The 21051-nt window shown below is 41.7% G+C and overlaps 1 protein-coding gene across 1 annotated transcript in view; it reads right to left on the bottom strand.

Moving 5' to 3' along the window:
* Positions 1-20479, bottom strand: part of LOC146789440 (transmembrane channel-like protein 2) — a 566730-nt gene extending 546251 nt beyond the window's left edge. Inside the window, exon 1 of the mRNA XM_085631099.1 lies at positions 20431-20479. Coding sequence (XP_085487225.1) covers positions 20431-20479 — 49 coding nt within the window. The remainder of the gene's footprint in view (positions 1-20430) is intronic.
* Between the last annotated feature and the right edge of the window lie 572 nt (positions 20480-21051).

Below are 21051 nucleotides of genomic sequence, written 5' to 3'. Positions count from 1 at the left end.
GGACAGGTTCTCTGCTCCTGGCAAACATCTTCCCTAGAAGGTCCCTCTGGGCCTAAGTGCCCTACCGTGTAAGGCCGAAGCTCCTGAGGCTCAGTTCCATCTAGGGCTGAAAAGTCTGGTATCTGGTTATGAAACTGGTTTCCCAGACTGCTTGCCTTTCTCTGCAAAGGTTAGTCCGTCATTTCAGGGAGAGACAGGTAATGGGCTACTTTCCTTTAGGGTGTACACACCATCTAAAGTCTACTTCCTGTGGTAAGAGACACTACCTAGCCCTGATAGGTTTGTTTTCAGGAGAGGGGTTTACATCGTCTGCCCCGCCTAAGGGGTGTTGTAAACTAAGTGGGGACCCTCCTACTAATCTAACTAATTTTCCCACCTTTTCTCTAACCGAACATGAAGCAGGAAAGGGGGTTTGGCTTCCCCCACTATCTGGAGGTTTCTGGGTTGGATTTGAAAGGTGACATCACCTTTGAAGCTTCCCGCCCAGTAAGGCCATCCTGTCCTGGAGGAAGTGTGAAACACCTCCTCCCAGAGCAGCTTTTGTTTCTGTACTCTGAGACCGCTGGCTCTCACCAATTGAGGTCAGAAGCATGTCTGGTAGTGACAAGCTGGTGAAAACAAGCCAGGAACCACACCAGTGCTGGGTAGGTTTTCTAGGGACCCTCTAAAAGGGTCTCCTGTGTTAATGTATTAATAAATCGAACCATGGCATCAGTGAGGATTTATTAAGACAAGATGTTTGGTACCAAACACCTTAGAAATCAGTGATGCCATCATGGAGCTAGGAACTTCGTGCTAAAGGCCTACAGTATGGGTGACTTACCTATATCTTATGCAGTGTATGGGTGCATGGCACACAGGGATGTGTACCATGTTGACTCTTTGGTTTTCTCTGCACCAAGGCACGCGGCCTGCAATGGCAGAGTCTTGGTGAGGGGTCCCTGGGGTGCCACAACCAGTGCTGCAGCCCCAGAGGACCCTCTTCAATACCCATGCCCTGGATATCATGGTTATCATTTACTTGGGGCTTACAGGGGCAGCTGAAGTTGTGCCAATCATGGCACAGTGTTTGAGAAGGAGATCTGGCACTGGGAACCTAGTTAGCAAGGACTCAGTGCACTTACAGTTCGAAATCACATTAGGCATCAGACATCAGGCAAGACGTGTGGGCTAACCATGCAAAAAAAGGCACTTTCCTACAGATATGTACTCCAATGCTGGCTCAACCAAGTTAACCATCCAGACAAGTTGTCCTTTAAGCATGTCTCAGGTCTGCTACTGCAGAGCCTGTGTGTACAGTGCCACTGATATGTTGAGTTGGCTTTTAAAACTCATTGCCAAGCTTTAACCTTCCCTTCTGCTACATAGACATCACCTGTAAAGGAGGCTATAGGTAGGGGCAGAGAGCTATTCGTTTGGAAGGTAAGACATGTGCTTTGAAGTTTCAGTGAGTCACATGCACACTTCCAGACCCAAATGCTGAATTAAACATTGAGTCTCCCAACCATACTGCAATTCATAAAGTTATTTATAAAAGCACAAAGCCACTCGCGTACCCAGTCAGAGAGCGACAGAGGCCCTTAGACATTCACTCACATAGTACTTATGTATGCAGCAATAACAGAGCCAGTTCCACACCTAGTTAAATAGTCCAACGCTCAATAACAGAGCATGTAAACTTTCCCTACAGCCATTTGCATACAGATCTATAAACTCATAGAGGTATTAAGATAGCCACTCATATACTGATATAATTACTTACACATACAGTCCCACACCCAATCAGGGAGTGGAACACTCAGTCAGACATGTAGTCAAGTACTGAGACTCATAGTCACCCATTGACACAAGTAGCCCTTTAAACATCTATCGGACCTTCTACTGTAGAGGCTGTGTAAGAGTTAGTGGCAGGTCAACATGGCATTTAACCCCTTCAGTGCCACGCCCTTTCCCCCTCCTGTGTTGCACTAGTGGGTGGGGTTCATGACGTGATAGTCTCGTCATGGGCACAGCGCAACCGTGCTCCATGACGAGACTATCTCGTCATGGGCACTGAAGAGGTTAGAACCCCTTGCCAAGACTTATTTATTTTTCTACTACATATAATTCATCCTTAATGTAGGCAGTAGGTAGGTCATAGGGCAGGGTGGTCATTGCTTACAAGGTAATACATGTACTTTCTCAGCGAGTAGACACGTTACATTTTATAGCTCTGGAATGGTATGAAACACTAATATAATGAATTATGTACATATTTAGTTGCTTGAAGTATGGAACATGAAATGTATGCTTTATTTTGTTTTCAGATATCTTCTTGTGTTCAAAGAGAAGAAATTATGATGACAAAAAAGGAACAAAACACCTCTATCTGGAAAAAGCTGAGAATATCAAAGGAGATAAAGGACAGAATCTACTGGGGGAAAAAAGCATCTGCTGATAAGAGAAATAAGGAGTTTTTTAAAACAGTATTAAGAGTAATGAAAAATGTAGATAATGATGTGGAAAAAAGGAAGCTTTCCGAAGAACCCAGAAACGAAAAGGAGTAACGTTTGTTCAAAGTGGAAAAAGTTCTAAAACACAACTCATCTGACAGTAATGCAGAAACAGTATAAAGACATAAGAAGAAGAATGATTAGAAGTAGAGGAATGCAAAATTTTGAAAAAAATAGACAGCAGTAGAAGAGAAGGACATCAGCTTACAAGCAAAAAGGACACATAGGGCCTTATTACGATTACGGTGGGTCATGGTGGTGGTCCGACTGTGGAAATATGGATTTTTATGATCAGTTATGTCCCCTATCTTGGACCCCAACGGTTTCATGTATAAATCACAAGTACATGTATGTTCCCTCCAGTTCCAGTTATGAAGACGCAAACACATGTGCGTCCACCGCCAACATGTCCTCTTTCAGATCCGCCATGAATGGGCCGGATATTCCATTCCTAAGTACGAAAGGCCACCGGCTTTATATGGTTCACTTATGCCATTTTACAGTCCAGGCAAGTAGGCCCTGATTCTGCCATCAAGCCTTTTCTTGCCTTCTGCTTCTGAAAGCTCCAGTCTGAGCTCACATCTGTATCCATGAACTTTGTCCTCATTCTCTGCGCAGCTAACGGTGCCTGACATCAGCCTGTTGCCTGCCAAAAACTGTATTTCACCTTCGAAATTATCTGCTCCGCTCCCTATCCAATGCATTCCTGTCTAGTAGTTTAAGTAAACATTCTTCCAGCTACCGAGCAAAAGGCCCGACTTCTCTGTCTTTATGCAAGTAATTCATAGCCCTGTTCTATGGAAGATTCCTGCCCCCGCATATTGTGTAGACACTTAGACGCTTGTACACGCACTCACAGTCAGTATAGTCAGTATAGAATAAGATTCTACTCTAAGAGACTTCTCTTTTGGATAACACAGTTCTTTAAACATAGGATGTTAGATATGATTTGGGATTAGGTTGACTTGACCCTCTAGACTTCTGTCGCCACATGTAGAGCTAAATGTCAAGTCCCCTTCACCCCCTAGTTGCACGTCAATCACACGTCATGCGGCTGCGTGCGTATTTCTGCCAAGTATTTCTGCTGACATTGCGAAATTCTTTCATGGTACCACCCTATTATGACATCATACCTGATGACGTTCTTTAGTTACGCCTAGTTACACCCACTTTTGTTACGCATGTATGTTTTATCTTTACTATCAATTGTTACGCCTCCTGCATTTGCTTCACTGTAATGCCTATTGTATAAAAATGATTACCTGTCAATAAAGTACGGTCTTCACTTCCTGAACCTTCGTGGTGATGGAATATGGAGCGCATCAATTTAAATTGATTCTGGAATAAAGCCCGTTCCGAACCTCTAATACCACGGATTCTGCCTCTTATTTTACTGAGCTATTGTTATAGATTTTCCGCATCAAATTAAGTTCCGGTAATTAAATTATTTACCACATAAATGGCGCCCGAATAGGGACACTTTCTCATCTCACGCGCCGGCGGTGCGTTGCAGGCCCGGTCTCCTGTCACAGCTGGACGGACAACAACGCGTACCCACAGGATTTCCTGTATCTCCCTCCTGCCGAGCGGGGGTAACTGAGGCTGCGATCAACACCCAGACGAGGCGGTGAGAAGTGCGAAGTATCCCGACCAGAGCCTAGCTGAGAGAGCAAGATCCGAGGTATACAGAGGCCCACCAGTTTCCGAAGTTTCCGAAGTTCCGAGTCGAGTCCAGTCCGGTTCAAGTTCAGTTCAGTTCCGAGGCCTTCCGTTCCGAGCTACCCGGTGAGTACCATTATCGGGGAGGCGTTCTGACGTGCACATAGGTTGTGCCGGTCAAGACGGGTTTGGGTACACAAATCCGGTCTGCACTGTTTCAGCAGTGTATCTGTACTGTTTAGCAGTATATCAAATATGTCTAGTATATAATTCAGATTTACCTAGTTAGTATCGAGTATTATGCTTAGTGACTAGTTTCCCTAAATGACCATCATTGTTTATTCATTAAATGTTAAATGTTAAAATGTTTTAAATACGTTCTGTATATTGTGGTGTGAATGACTGTTCATTATTGTGTTTTATGGTATTAAACGTGTTCAAAATTAGGTATCAGATCAGTTCTCAATATGCCGCTCTTTTCGAAATTAAGACAGATCAAAACTAGGAAAGGGGTACTCGAAGAAGCTGTTCCCATTCCTCCTAGGGACACTCCAGGGTACTTCATGTATCATAAACATGGCCTAGACGCCATATTGTTTCTTGATCTATGGGTAGACTACACCAAGGAATTACCAGAAAGTCAGAGATGGCCCGCAGCGGGGACCTGGGATGCAGATTGCATCGTGAAAGTAGAAGAAGAATTATTGAAAAAGAAAGCTAGACAGTCACAGAAAGATGCCATTGAATTATGGCGTAAAGAATCATATAGACGCACAGAGAAAGCGCTCAGACAGGAAGAGAAAAGTAAGGAGAATTCAAATAAAGTTCGAGAAAGTGTATTAATTGAAGAAGGTACTCGAGTAAAGTCAGAACAAACAGACAGACAAAGAAATGCCCTTGTGAATGGTATGTATCCTCTTCTGGCCGAAGGATTACCTAAGGCTACTCCGGAAATACCAAAAGACTTGCCACCCCCATTGTTTCCGATAAAAGCACATCCCAAAGGGCATCCCAGATCCGCGGAAGATGTTTTTCTTTCCTCTTATTTAGACGACGCAGCTCCCGAGTATGCAAATGCTGCGCCACATAGATCGTCTGCCGAGGGGGTTCAACGCCAAGACCCTCCTCCGTCTGTACCTCTGCAACAGCAAACTCCGACACAAGTTCCGGCAAGCACATCTGTTTCTACATCCGCATCCACACCTATGGTTGCTATATCCCGTTCAACGAATCCTTTCACATCCAGCACCCCAGGTGGTGCTACCGGAGGTACATCAAGCATTTTTTCTACGCCACCCAGAACAAAGAAACTTTCCTTCCAAGAATTAGCCCACCAACGTACACCCAAACTAGTAACTCCCAACACGCTCAAGGAACTTCTAATAGATTGCAGATATGACCCTGTGCCCGGAAAAGGGGACGAAATGATGCTGGCATCGTTACGTATCCGACGAGCTGCAATATACTTAGGGAAGCTACCAGGAATGACTGCACATTTAGAAAATATATATCATTTTGTTCAGTCAGGGCGAGACCCTGAGAGTATTAATAGAGCCATGGAGTACCAAAAAGTGGAAATACAGGGGGAACTGTTACGTTTCCTCATAAACTGTGTGATCAGAAATCAAGATCAACCAGGGGTAAGTCCGGAAGAAATGCAAATTCTTACCACATGGGGTAAAAATATATCAGAGGGGAGACACGATAAACGATCATGTATAGTAGCTATGAGCCGAAAGATCCGCAAAGAAATAGAACGAATACACGAAGAAAGATTAGCAGTAGACGAACCTGAACAAACCGAGGACGAGGAAGAATTAGAACTGCCCACAGGACAGTTAGAAACCATGGCCTATGTAGGTAGAGGAAGATCTTGCAATAATACTAGATGCTTTACTGATCCGATATGTCCGATACGTCCAGATAATAACAGAAAATTCCAAACTCCTATAATAAATATAAGGTCCCCCGAACATTCGTTCCAAGCCGCTGACAAATTACTCCGAGAACGAAGGGGTTATCATATACTCGATTCTATGGACGAACAAGAATTAGCCAGGTCAGCCGTTCACTGGGTTGATAGTCCTGGAAAATATGGAGATGATACACTAGCGCATACGTTTTTGAACCTCGCCCCAGATGAACAGCGTTTAGCTGGTATCTATATGATTCAACAACTCCTTATCTTATATAAAAGCCAACACTCCGATCCTGGCCCCTTACCTGATATATTGACTGAATTACTTACGAATAAATGGAGAGGTTCCGGTGCTAAGTTAATTAGAGAAATACTAGAATCTAGAAGGCAGTACAGTTTTTTTGTATGTCCTGAACATGTCTCACTGCCCATCAAGGAAAGAACGACGTATTACATGGATAGACAGAATCCCTTACGCGAAGTACACCCGATAAAAGGTGATGACAATGAGTTTAAACGTGTGTTTGTATACATACCCATATCCAAAATAGAACTATTAGAAATGAAGAAAGTGGTACCCAGTCATGACAAAGACCCAGCGGGTTTCCACCGTGAAATTAAAGATATGTTACTCATGGGAGAATATACCTACCCCGACATTATGACAATATTGAAGGTATTAATGCCTGCGGGCATTTACGAAAAACTCAAGGAAAAGGATTGGGAGGTGGGAGACCAGAAGATAGATTGGACAGCATTAGAAAACGAAGAAAAAGCTCGAGGTCCAGGTTCAGGGCTCGGGGACAAGACCAAAGCGCTACCAGGTTTACTAGTACAGGTACTGCCACGTTTATTAACTACGAAAAAGGAAGACTGGGGTGCAATCTCAGCCTGTAAACAAAAATCAGATGAAGACACTAGTGATTTCTATTCCCGATTTGAGAAATGTTTTGGTATAAATAGTGGAATAAAAGCCAGTAGCGAGTCGTATCCACATCTGTTTGTGACAAAGTTAGTTGAAAATGCCTTGCCCCAAGTTAAGAATAGAATATTGAAGTTCGAGAGTACCTGGCAAGGTAACAATCCATCACAAATGTTACAAATGCTACAGTACCATCACAATAGGATTAGAGAAGAACAAGAACATGAACATAGACGCATGAAAGACACAAAAATGAAAATGCTAGTTTCCCAGACAGTTCCAGCTGACGGTCATAAGAAGGGTATAACACAGTCCAGTGTTTCAGCAGGTCCTGTTAAAGGGACGTGCAACTATTGCAAACAGCCAGGTCATTATGTACACGATTGTCCCGTTTTAAAACATAATATCGCCATAGGTAACACAAAAGAAAGACCAAGACCACTTAGACAGGATCAGAATCAACAAGGAACACCGCAGCATGCACAGTCCATGCCAGCTCCGCAACAGTCTATGCCAGCTCCACCACCGCAGCCTATTGCTGCCACACAAACAACGACCCGACAGATGTATCAGACCGCACAGTATGACTATCCTGATTATCAACGATACTCATGAAACAGCCTAGAGAGGGAAGTTGGCTTACCCCTTATTGAGGTCCCTGTAGATCAAGAAGGACCTTATGTACACAGTGAACTGTTAGGTCAAGATAGAAAATTCTTACTTGATACAGGGGCAAGTCGAACAACAATAAAACGTAGTGAAGTTCCAGGGGCACCCCTCTCAGGCACACAGAATATTTCCCTTGGCTTTTCAGGAAAACCCATCATTAACGAAGTAACACAGCCTCTTCCACTTACGATTGGTCCCTTGACACGAACTACAGATTTATTGCTTACTAAATCATGTCCAGAAAACTTGTTAGGTATAAAAACTTTGAAAGCTCTAGGAGCTATAATATGTTGTTCTCCGGAAGGAGTAAGATTGTTTTTATGAGATTTCAAAGGGCACTACGTGTCCCGAGACATGGATCACCGACTGCAGACTTTACCGACACATTTATGGGCACAAGGCCCTACAGATGTTGGTTGCATGAACATTACACCATATCGAGTCACACTAAAGGCAGGAGTGGTACTTCCACGAATGCGACAATACAAGTTACCCCCAGATGCTGTAGTGGCTTTACTGCAAATCATTGACGAGCTTATTACCCAAGGAGTGGTTGTGGAAACTGACTCCAATGTATGTAATTCACCGATAATTCCGATTCTTAAACGAACCGATCCAACAGCCCCGCCAGTATATCGATTGGTTATTGATCTGCGCGAATTAAATAAATGCATAGTACCACAATACCCCGTAGTCCCAGACATTTCTTCATTACTGACAGCCATTGATTCCGAAGCAACATTCTTTACTGTAATTGATCTTAAGAATGCCTTTTTCAGCGTCCCAATAGATCCGGAAAGCCAATACTTGTTCGGATTTAGTTTAAATGGACGTAGCTTTAAATTCACACGCGCACCTCAAGGATTCACAGAAAGCCCCAGCATCTATAGCCAAGCACTGAAACGAGAACTCGACAGTATCCACATGCCAGTCAACACTGCCCTGCTTCAATATGTCGATGATCTGCTGATCACCGCTAGAAGCGAACCTGAATGTGAAAAAGCCTCACTGACGGTTTTACAATTTTTGGCCGAAAAGGGGCACAAGGTGTCCCCTTCTAAGCTGCAATTCTGTGTCCAGCGAGTTGTTTACCTTGGTCACTCGCTGTCCAAGGAGGGAAGGCAGCTTACACCAGATCGCATCCAGCTAATTGCTAATATGCCAGTACCCAAGACACAAAAGGAGGTGCGGGCTTTCATAGGCCTCACTTCATATTGTAGGCAGTGGATCCCTCAGTATGCATTTCTAGCAAAACCACTCATTCAATTGACAACGCAGGAGGCAGCCACGTCGACTGTTCTCCCTTGGACTCAGGAACACACACAAGCTTTTGAAAGCCTAAAGAAAGCCTTATGCCAAGCACCTGTTTTAGCAACACCATGTTACAATAAACAGTTTACACTCTTCGTTACAGAACGCGAAGGTACTGCCTTGTCAGTACTCACACAGGAACAAGCAGGATCACACAAACCATGTGCTTATTTTTCTAGTACATTAGATCCCGTAGCTCAGGCTTTGCCTGCGTGCCTGAAATCAGTGGCAGCAACAGCTTTAGCAATCAGACAAAGCAATGCCATAGTATTAGGACATCCATTAACAGTACAAGTACCACATGCAGTAGAGGTTCTCTTGAACCGCACACAAACACAACACTTGACTATAGCACGACTTACTGGTTACGAATTAACATTGTTTCAGCCACATATAGAAATCAGACGTTGTAGTACATTGAATCCTGCCACACTGTTACCTATAAATGGAACAGACCCACTAGCACATGATTGTATTGAAGTTATCACTATCACGACGAAACCCAGACAAGATTTGACAGACGTCCCATTGTCAGACCCAGATCTGACGTTGTATGTAGATGGTTCATGTATGAGAACAGGTACAGGAGAGCTGGTGGCCGCTTACGCAGTCACAACAGACACTGAAATCGTTGAAACAAATTGCATAAATACCTTGTCCGCTCAAGCAGCAGAGCTCATCGCTCTGACACAAGCCTGTATTCAAGCCACAAATAAAAAAGTCAACATATACACTGATTCACGTTATGCATTCGGAGTTGTACATGACTTCGGCGTGCTGTGGCGAGAGAGAGGTTATTTAACTTCTCACGGTGCCCACATTCAGCACGGACCCCTCATTCATGCCTTATTAGATGCAATACATCTACCCACTGCAATATCAATTATGAAATGTAAAGCTCATACGAAAGTTACTGATATCATTTCTCAAGGCAATGATCTAGCTGACAGAACAGCTAAACAGACTGCTCAAACTCAAACATCCGACATGACAAAGACAATAGTCCCGACACCCACATATTGTATGATGGTTAAGGATCCCGCTCTTGACGTAATCGACATACAGACACATGCTACACCAGACGAAATAAAGAAATGGACTGAATTAGGAGGGATCCAAACGGATCAAGGATGGATGACGAAGGAAAAATCTGTGTGGTTCCTTCCTGATTCAATGGTCCAAGTTATAATTAATACTGTACATAGTCCAGCACATCTAGGAGAAAAAGCTATGCTAGACAGCATTCAACACATTTGGTTCAACAAACATTTACGAGCAGCAGCTAAACAAAAAGTTCGTACCTGTATGATTTGTTGTCAGTTTAACCCAGGAAAAAGCATTCCCGTAGAACAGGGTGGATTTCAGCCTCCTGATCACCCGTTTGAAGTCCTCCAGATGGATTATATCCAGATGGAACGATGTCGAGGATTCAAATATGTTCTCGTAGTTGTCTGTGCTCTTTCCCGCTGGACAGAGGCATACCCGGTTTCAGATTACACTGCCCCGACTACTGCCAAACAGTTAGTTCGAGAATTCTTCCCACGGTACGGTTTACCACGTGCTGTCTACTCAGATAACGGCCAGCCGTTCTCATCCGAATTAATGAAACACGTTTCACTTTTGTTAGGCTATCAGTGGAAATTTCACTGTGTCCGACACCCCGAGGCAGCAGGTCTCGTGGAAAGACATAATCAGACCCTGAAAATTAGATTGTCCAAAATTTGTAGAGAGAAAGGTGTCGACTGGGTAGTATCCTTACCCGTTGCACTCTTTTACATGAGAATGGTAGCACACTCTCGAACAGGGCTATCCCCTTATGAGGTGATCTTCGGTAGACCACCAAATATGTGGGGGACGCCTATACCACGCAAAATAACTGATATTGACTGTAATATGCTGACAGATTACTTGGCTTCCTTGATGTCTGCACTACAATCTTGTCGTTCACAGGTAGCTGCAGCCTTTCCCGACAACACCGAGGTGAAACCCCATGACGTAATTCCAGGGGATTTAGTTCTAGTGAGGAACTTTGATCGGAAGTCTCAACTGGATCCTAGGTGGAAGTCGCCTCAACTCGTATTGTTAACGACAAGGACAGCCGTGAAGATCGAAGGTCGAAAAGGCTGGATACATTCAAGTCATATCAAGAAATTTCATGGACTACCGTCAGACGTAAACGACACACCTTGCGTGTCTTCACCGATTGACTCAAAACTTCCTTTGGTTGAACTGAATAGCCATGAACAATACAAACTAAAACTTAGGTCTAACAAGTCAGGCAATTTGATTGTTTAAGTCCTCTCCAAGGTGAATCGGTCGAATTTGTCTCTGACATGTACTCCTTAGACCTGTGTAGAGAAAGAAACAGAAGGATAAAGCTGAAACGACATGCGTACTGTAAATCACTGCGTAGTCATTGCACAGTGACGTTATTAATTTTGTTTTTCTTAAGTCTTTTAATAATTACTGCAAGTATATTGTTGCACATATATTATCGTATTTCTAGACATGTTTATAATGTTACTGCTGAACATTCTTTTAGTGAATTACCTCCGCATGAATTGTCCTATAGATTTGCGCTGCGCAATAACACGTTTATTAGTATGTTACATCATTCCCATCAGGTTAGCAATGCTACAAATTGTTGGATATGTGGTCGACTCCCTCCCTATCAGAACTATAAAGGAATTCTGCCTCTTTTTCCATACCCATTCACACACAATGGATCCTGTGGAGCATGGTTTAGTTTAATTAATTCCCTAGATTCGAATTCTGCAGTTTACCAGAATAACTGGGTATGGGGAAATCTGAACTTAGTTTTACTCAAAGTCTGTCACCCTAACAAGGAGGGACTTCCCAAAAGAACAGGAACTGATCTAGAAAATGAAGTATATGGATTAGGTAATTTTACGCTTAATCTCATGATCCTGAATGTCGAATCCGAAGCTACTCCAATTTTGCCCGCCATGTCAGTATTTCCAGTTAAAGGTGAATTATGTGTAAGAAAGAATGGTTCCATACATATGGGCCACAGTAGATGCACCACTGTAATAGAATTTAGTGATCAAGGCAAGTCTACATTTAGAGCTTCCCGCCATTCCTACTTCATATGTGGTCAGACGGCATACATACGTTTGCCACTAGATTGGGATGGTACCTGCTACATCGGATTCCTTTTGCCACCTGTTTTCCTAGCTCCTCCTGATTATCACAGAAACACTCATTTAGTACACAATAGAGAAAGGAGAGATCTCCCAATAGTCGATTACACTGAGACCGCATGGGAAAAATACACAGATTTCAATAAAGGTCTCTTCCCCTATATAGGTACAGTTACCAATAGTAAGTTGATACGTAGATTAACCAGAACCCTTGAAGCAGTAGTGAACGAAACTATTTCCGCCTTAGGCAATTTAACAGAAGAACAGTCTGCTATGCGGATTGTTGTGCTTCAAAATCGTCTTGTCCTTGACGTCATCCTGGCCGATAGGGGCGGAGCTTGTAGGGTCATCGGATCAAGTTGTTGCATTTTCATACCAGAAAATTCGCCATCTGTATATAAAGCCATAACTCGCCTTCATAAGATTGTAAGCCAGATACACCAGAATCCAGGCACCTGGACTTGGTCCGGTTGGTTTTGGAGTGTATTATCTACCTTTGGATGGAAGGTCCTATCCTTCCTAGGTATTGGCTTTCTCATACTATTCAGTTGCTGTCTATGTCTACAATGTGGACCAGCGATCTGTGGTCTGTGTGCCACATCGTGTATTCCACCACCAAGATTTCATTCATCACGGAAGAAGAAAGAAGAACAAATGATGCTATATGAACAGATCGATGGATTGATGAAGATTGATATCTCTTGACGGGCAAGTAGGGGACAAGGAGGGAATGTGGAAATATGGATTTTTATGATCAGTTATGTCCCCTATCTTGGACCCCAACGGTTTCATGTATAAATCACAAGTACATGTATGTTCCCTCCAGTTCCAGTTATGAAGACGCAAACACATGTGCGTCCACCGCCAACATGTCCTCTTTCAGATCCGCCATGAATGGGCCGGATATTCCATTCCTAAGTACGAAAGGCCACCGGCTTTATATGGTTCACTTATGCCATTTTACAGTCCAGGCAAGTAGGCCCTGATTCTGCCATCAAGCCTTTTCTTGCCTTCTGCTTCTGAAAGCTCCAGTCTGAGCTCACATCTGTATCCATGAACTTTGTCCTCATTCTCTGCGCAGCTAACGGTGCCTGACATCAGCCTGTTGCCTTCCAAAAACTGTATTTCACCTTCGAAATTATCTGCTCCGCTCCCTATCCAATGCATTCCTGTCTAGTAGTTTAAGTAAACATTCTTCCAGCTACCGAGCAAAAGGCCCGGCTTCTCTGTCTTTATGCAAGTAATTCATAGCCCTGTTCTATGGAAGATTCCTGCCCCCGCATATTGTGTAGACACTTAGACGCTTGTACACGCACTCACAGTCAGTATAGTCAGTATAGAATAAGATTCTACTCTAAGAGACTTCTCTTTTGGATAACACAGTTCTTTAAACATAGGATGTTAGATATGATTTGGGATTAGGTTGACTTGACCCTCTAGACTTCTGTCGCCACATGTAGAGCTAAATGTCAAGTCCCCTTCACCCCCTAGTTGCACGTCAATCACACGTCATGCTGCTGCGTGCGCATTTCTGCCAAGTATTTCTGCTGACATTGCGAAATTCTTTCATGGTACCACCCTATTATGACATCATACCTGATGACGTTCTTTAGTTACGCCTAGTTACACCCACTTTTGTTACGCATGTATGTTTTATCTTTACTATCAATTGTTACGCCTCCTGCATTTGCTTCACTGTAATGCCTATTGTATAAAAATGATTACCTGTCAATAAAGTACGGTCTTCACTTCCTGAACCTTCGTGGTGATGGAATATGGAGCGCATCAATTTAAATTGATTCTGGAATAAAGCCCGTTCCGAACCTCTAATACCACGGATTCTGCCTCTTATTTTACTGAGCTATTGTTATAGATTTTCCGCATCAAATTAAGTTCCGGTAATTAAATTATTTACCACACGACCACTGCAGGCTCACCTGCAGTATTACAAGTGTGGTGGTCAGATCGCCATAGGACCGCTGCATCTGCCAGGGTGCCTGGATCCCACAGCGGTGGCGCAGCGGTCAGGCATTGTAATATGCTAGTGGTGCTGTTGCGGCACCACCGACCATATTGTAAGTTGTCTGTTCACCACCATTCTCATTGCGGTGAGCCTGCCATGAAAAGGTTGTTAGAGAGGCAACTCAGGCATCCCTAATACGGCCCCCTGATGCTCCAGGGCCTAGGGTTGAATGCAGGGGGTCACATGTTGAGCGCCCCAGTACATTTCCACCCCAGTTCCTGCATGGTGCGGCATGCAACATATTGTACATGCATCACAATGCAGGAACATGGTGGTGCCTGCCTAAGGCTCTCCTATGAGCCTTAGACAGGCACCGCTGTGACATTGCCACAGGACCGCCCGTCAGACCAGGAATAAACTCCTGATCTGGCAGGTAGTCAAACCACGTGTTTGGCGACCCTACAGTGGACAGCACATTGCAATGTCCGCTGTGGGACTGCCAAACACTAAATAAGGCTCCTAGAAAGTGTAGTAAATAAAGCATTTGCCTTGAAGCATCAACGTTTTATCTTAATAGTAAAGAGAATGAGAACACTGGATAAAACAGTGTTCTATAAGAAGAGGAAAAGACAGAAAAAAAGACTTATTAATAGAACAATTTTTCAGAGGAGAATGGAAGCATACATCTAGTACTGAGCATTTCTTTAATGAAAAAAGATGCTTTCAAGAGAAAACATTAGTGCATGCAATTTAAACAACTGGTCAATGTTACGAGGCGAAGGATGGCACCTCCATTGCAAAAGAAGAGTTGGTTCATAAGAATGCTGAAGAAGTGATAGCTGAAGAGGTACAGGGAAAGTGTGGGCAGGCCCCTGTATACAAAATGGAACCATTGCAGTATTTGTAGTGTTCAGCAGAAATTAATTAATATATTGAGAGTTTTCCCTACGTAAGTTTCCAAGCAGAAGTCTGAAACTGAAAATTGGGATTTTGTAAGGATTAAATCTATGCAAAGTAAGGAAGTATACTAATTTGCATGGACATTCACCAGCATGTCTAGCAAAGAAAGTGTGCCAAGGCACCTTTCATCACTTCAGAATGTTAGCTGTGCATCACTCTAAAATGCAAAATTTAGTTAGGAGGCTTTACTATGTGAAAGGTCCTGCTTTATGTTTAGGAGAAATTAATAGAGCTCTTTTGCATGGTTCAGTAGCAGACATAGAAAATGTTTGTGAAGATGTTCAGTTGTGTTTCTTGTTCCTGAACAAGAATCTAGGGAAAATGAGGAATTGGTATGTGCAGGTGTAGAGGAACACGACACATGTATTATTCCCAATAACTATACACATGAGATTGCAAAGTTCAACACTGTTATTTCTGAGAAACAAAACTCTGTTTTATTTGTTGTTAATGCACTCACTACAAAAGCCAAACTCAGAATTAGTTGTAGTCCTAAAAACTGAACAGGAGAACAGTGATGTGGCAAGAATTTGGTGTATATTTATTTTTTGAGGTACGCTTTGATTTGTCAACATGGCAAATCATATGTAAGTATTGCTATGATAAGTTAGAGGGTAATGAAATGTCAGCATGAATCAGTTCTCATACACTATATACACCCTTTTCAGGTTATCGCTTGTATGGAGCCAACGACAGGAAAATTTCCTCCAACAGAGCTACAGAAAGGTTTTAAAGGAAGAGTTGTCTACTTGCTAGTAGATTTTGAACAGAATATTGAAACTGTGGGTGTAGACAGAGAAATTGATGAACCACTTAACATTCTAGTAAATGGTTTGCCTACCAAGAGCCACAAAATCTGGCAAGAGTTAGTGGATGTTAGTAAAGTTAAAAAAAAGCATTATTATACCCAGTACAAAATAATATTATTATAATAATGTTGATGTTGTTCAAGATAAAACATATATGGAGGATGAAAGATTACCATCAAGTGGACAAATTAAAGAAGTGGATCAATCCAGACCTGAAGAAATCTATGAACACCACAGCATCCATCACCTGCATTCTAAAGAAATCATCAGTGATGCCATTGATCTCTTTCAAATGAAAAAAGCAAAAGGAGCTCCAATGAGTGTGTGGGAGAAAAGTTTAGAGGCTCACTGTTTTCCACAACTGTTTCCCACTGGAGCAGGTGGCCGCTATGATGACCACCCTGCACAGATACCAGCAGCTAAATACTGGTCAACCAGATTATATTCATAAGATCTATGATTTCACCAGTGCATTCCATACTTTTTCCATCTTCTGTTTGAGAGTTACTTGTCTGGACTAGCATATGCTGTAAATCACATACTGAAGACTGGAGTTAATCCTCAAAATCTCTCTTAAAAGAAATTTGTTGACAAAGTTCATAGAAAGGATGAAAATTTAGACTACAACTTGATCAATTTGATGGCATGTCTACGTGGCACCGAGTATTGGTATTGCCGTCATGGAGAACACAGTTTCTATGTTGAGAAACCTGGGTGCACCTACTTGGTATCTGACACTCAGTTGTGCTGGTTACATGTGGGATGACCGGCTTAAAGTTTTCAGAGAAGTGAACTTACACATTAAGGACATTAATATGAAGACAGCCGGAGAACTTTGTTTGTTGGATCCTACAAATGTTTGTAGATATTTTAACGACAGGTTCCAAGCCATGCTCTCTTTTATCAACAAATCTTAGCAAAGTATATGATTTATTTTGGCATAATGAGTAACAAGAAAAGACCTGCTCCTCATAATCACACGCTGTAATTGATAAAAAATGCACCGAAATTTGGAACAGACAGTAATGAGTCTGTACTTTCTTTCATAGACCAGCATGTGACATGCATCATTTCAAAAGTCAGTAGTCAAAAAGGCCTGAGATAATATGTTCTGCACTTTCAAACACATAACAGATGTGGGAAGTACTCCCATCAAAAATACACATGCCATGGAAAATGTTATGCAAGATGTTAATTTGGATTCCCACGACCTATCATTTTCCAAGGTAGAGTGAACAGCTTTTAGTCTGCAATCAGACATACACTGACATGGAAATCACTGAAAAATGCATACAACCTGAGAAGAACGGAGGCCTCCATGTATATTAATGACTATAACCCTGTGATTCTTAAAATGTTGAATGCAAATATGGATGTACAATGTGTTGCAGACAACTCCATTACTGTTGCTTGACACTTCACTTCATATATTGCAAAATCAAAGAAGACAGAGATGAAGGAGGTTTGGGAGGAGATTTATGCCGAAAAGACTCTAGCCAAAACATTGTATAACTTGAACTTGAAAATGCTTTCCCATAGAGAGATGGGTCCTATGAGTACTGTGACTGGTTGAGCACCGCTAGGTTGTTCTCAAAGTCAAGGGGAATTGTTTGGGTAAGTCTAGGTCTAGCAAGTACGCGAAGAGTATTAAAGTCTTTCCCAGAAATTCAGTACCTAGCAGAGTTTGACCAGGAAAGTACAGACATTGTGAAATCAAATATGTTGGATGCATACTGTCCAAGAAGGAGTTTACATCAAGAAAACATGTGCCTTTATGAAGTACTTCAGCGCTACAGATACAAAACCAATGTAACAGAAAACATAGAAGAAAGGAAATATGTAGCAGTAAGATGTGACTGTTGTTTGGTCAGACACACAAAAGGAAATCTAATTAACTACAGAAAAGTTAGTTACCAAACTTCAGACAAAAAGGATTTTTCTATTTGGCATTTCTACTCCCCTTAAACTCTTGGCGTGCTGAATCGGAATTACTTGGAGACAAAGACTGCAATGAAGATTCCTTTAATGCTGTGAAAGACAGCATTCAGTGTTCAGTCTTCTCAAATTCTTTGCAAATGTTAAATGATGAGATTGAACAGGAAGAAACGATTGCTGCTGAGGTAGCTAATGAGAGTTCCCAAAGCAGTTAAACTTCTGCACTACTGAGTCAAGATCCTCTTCAACAACCAATTATTGAAAATGAAAACACAATAGCCATGAATGATGTGGGAACTGCAATGGAACAAGCGAGACAGGAAACTGTTGATTTTGAATAGTTGGACAACGGAATGATGAACAGAAAGAAAGAGAAACTAGAGCATGGATTCCTCGATGAGAACAAAGGATGCAAATGTTCATCTTCTAAGCCCATACTATTATACAGCAGTGGTTAAACTGGCACTGGGAAAAGTTTATTAATATAGTTTTCACTGCTTACCTAGAGAGGACAACAGAATCAAATTCATAGTGTGTAGTAGCAGCACCCACTGGATTAGCTGCACACAACATGAAAGGAATTACTCTACATTGACTACTAATGCTACCTGTTGAACGTGACAATAAACCGGAATGCCAAACGTTATCCGGTGAAGCTTGTCATGAAGTGTCAAAAGTATTGAAGAATATGAAGACAGCAGGAGAACTTTGCTAGTTGGATCCTGCTAATGTTTGTAGATATTTTAACCACAGGTTCCAAGCCATAGCGAAGTATCTGATTTATTTTCACATAAAGAGTAACAAGAAAAGACCTGGTCCTCATATTCACACGCTGTTATTCATAAACAAATGCACTGAAATTTGGAATAGACAGTAATGAGTCTGTACTCTCTTTCATAGACCAGTATGTGACTTGCGCCATTTCAAAAGACATTAGTCAAAAAGGCCTGAGATAATACGTTCTGCACTTTCAAACACATAATAGATGTGGGAAGTACTCCCATCAATAATACACATGCCATGGAAAATGTTATGCAAGATGTCAATTTGGATTCCCACAACCTATAATTTCCAAAGGGAGAGTGAACAGCTTTTAGTCTGCAATCAGACATACAATGACATGGAAATCACCAAAAAATGCATACAACCTGAGAAGAACAGAGGCCTCCAAGTATAGGAATGACTATAATCCCTGTGATTCTGAAAATGTTGAATGCAAATATGGATGTATAATGTGTTGCAGACAACTCCATTACTGTTGCTTGGCACTTCACTTCATATATTACAAAATCAGAGAAGACAGAGATGAAGGAGGTTTGGGAGGAGATTTATGCAGGAAAAGACTTTAGCCAAAACATTGTACAACTTCAGCTTGAAAATGCTTTCCCATAGAGAGATGGGTCTTATGAGTACTGTGACTGGTTGAGCTCAGCTAGTTTTTTCTCAAAGTCAAGGGGAATTGTTTGGGTAATTTTAGGTCAAGCAAGAACGCGAAGAGTATTAAAGTATTTCCCAGAAATTCAGTACCTGGCAGAGTTCGACCTGGAAAGTACAAACATTGTGAAATCAAATATGTTAGATACATACTATCCAAAAAGGAGTTTACTTCTAGAAAATGTGTGCCTTTATGAAGTACTTCAGCACTACAGATACAAAACCAATATAACAGAAAACATAGAAGAAAGAAAATATGTAGTACTTAGATGTGACTGTTGTTTGGTCAGACACGCAAAAGGAAATCTAATTAACTACAGAAACGTTAGTTGCCAAACTCCAGATAGAAAATGTTTTTCTATTTGGCATTTCTACTCCTCTTAAACTCTTGGTGTGCAGAATCAGAATTACTTGGAGACAAAGACTGCAATGAAGATTCCTTTAATGCTGTGAAAGACAGCATTCAGTGTTCAGTCTTCCCAAAATATTTGCAAATGTTAAATAATGAGATTGAACAGGAAGAAACAATTGCTGCTGAGCTAGCTAATGAGAGTTCCCAAAGCAAATCAAAATTCTGCACTACTGAGTCAAGAACCTCTTGAACAACCCATTATTGAAAACAAAAACACAATAGCCATGAATGATGTAGGAACTGCAATGGAACAAGCGAGGCAGGAAACTGTTGATTTTGAACAGTTGGACAACTGAATGGTGAACAGAAATTAAGAAAAACTAGAGCATGGATTCCTCGACGAGAACAAAGGATGCAAATATTCATCATCTAAGCTCATACTATTATACAGCAGTGGTTAAACTGGCACTGGGAAAATGTATTGATATAGTTTTCACTGCTTACCGAGAGAGGACAACAAAATCAAATTCATCATGTGTATTAACAGCACCAACTGGATTAGCTGCACACAACATTAAAGGAATTACTCTACATTGACTACTAATGCTACCTGTTGAATGTGGCAATAAACTGGAATACCAAAAGTTATCCGGTGAAGCTTGTCATGAGGTGTCAAGAGTATTGAAGAAACAGAAGCTTCTAATCATCAATGAGGTGAGCATGGTCCCAAACTTAATGCTTGCTTTGGCACACTTAAGAAAGCAACAGATTCTAAAAACAGAGTGAGTATGGTGTGCTGTTTGGGGGAAGCATTTATTTGTCTTCTGTGACCTACTGCAACATACAAACATCAAAGAACAGCCTGTTTTCAAGACACTTCTCATGATGAAACATGATGAAACTCAGAATTCTTTGGAACGTATTGGGGATTTAAACATTTGACTAAACTTCCAATACAAGGAACTACTGAAGAATAAGTGGCAAACATCTGATATGGAATACAGAAATATTCTGAAGGACATTAGAGTTGGAGTTCTGACTAAGGAAAGGGAACATACCTTGGAAAGTCAACTTATCAAGAAACGATTCTCCTCTAACAACACAGCAGCTCAGCTAATGTTCAATTCCATTAAAGAAGGGAAATGCGTAGTCTGTTTAATGCCTACACTTCAAGAGTGCTCAAATATTAATGACCAGTTGCTGAAACTGGAGAAAGAAGACATTTTGGACTTTGCAGCTATTGACTAAATGGAAAAGCAGGGAGTAACACTACTGCCAAGTGGAAGGCTACAAGAAAAATTGGATTCATTGGCGAAATCTGTATCCAGGACTACAGGTTTAGAATTTTATATACCTGTGTGCAAAAACTCTAGAGCAATTTTGCAGCATCAGTTAAATGTTGAGGAAGGATCAGTAAATGGTGTGATGGGTAAAATTATTGATTTCATTATTTTCAAAATAGGGAT

Source organism: Triturus cristatus, chromosome 10 (assembly GCF_964204655.1).
Source record: "Triturus cristatus chromosome 10, aTriCri1.1, whole genome shotgun sequence".
NCBI classification, from domain to species: Eukaryota; Metazoa; Chordata; class Amphibia; order Caudata; family Salamandridae; genus Triturus; species Triturus cristatus.
This window is presented reverse-complemented; position numbering and strand designations above follow the sequence as displayed.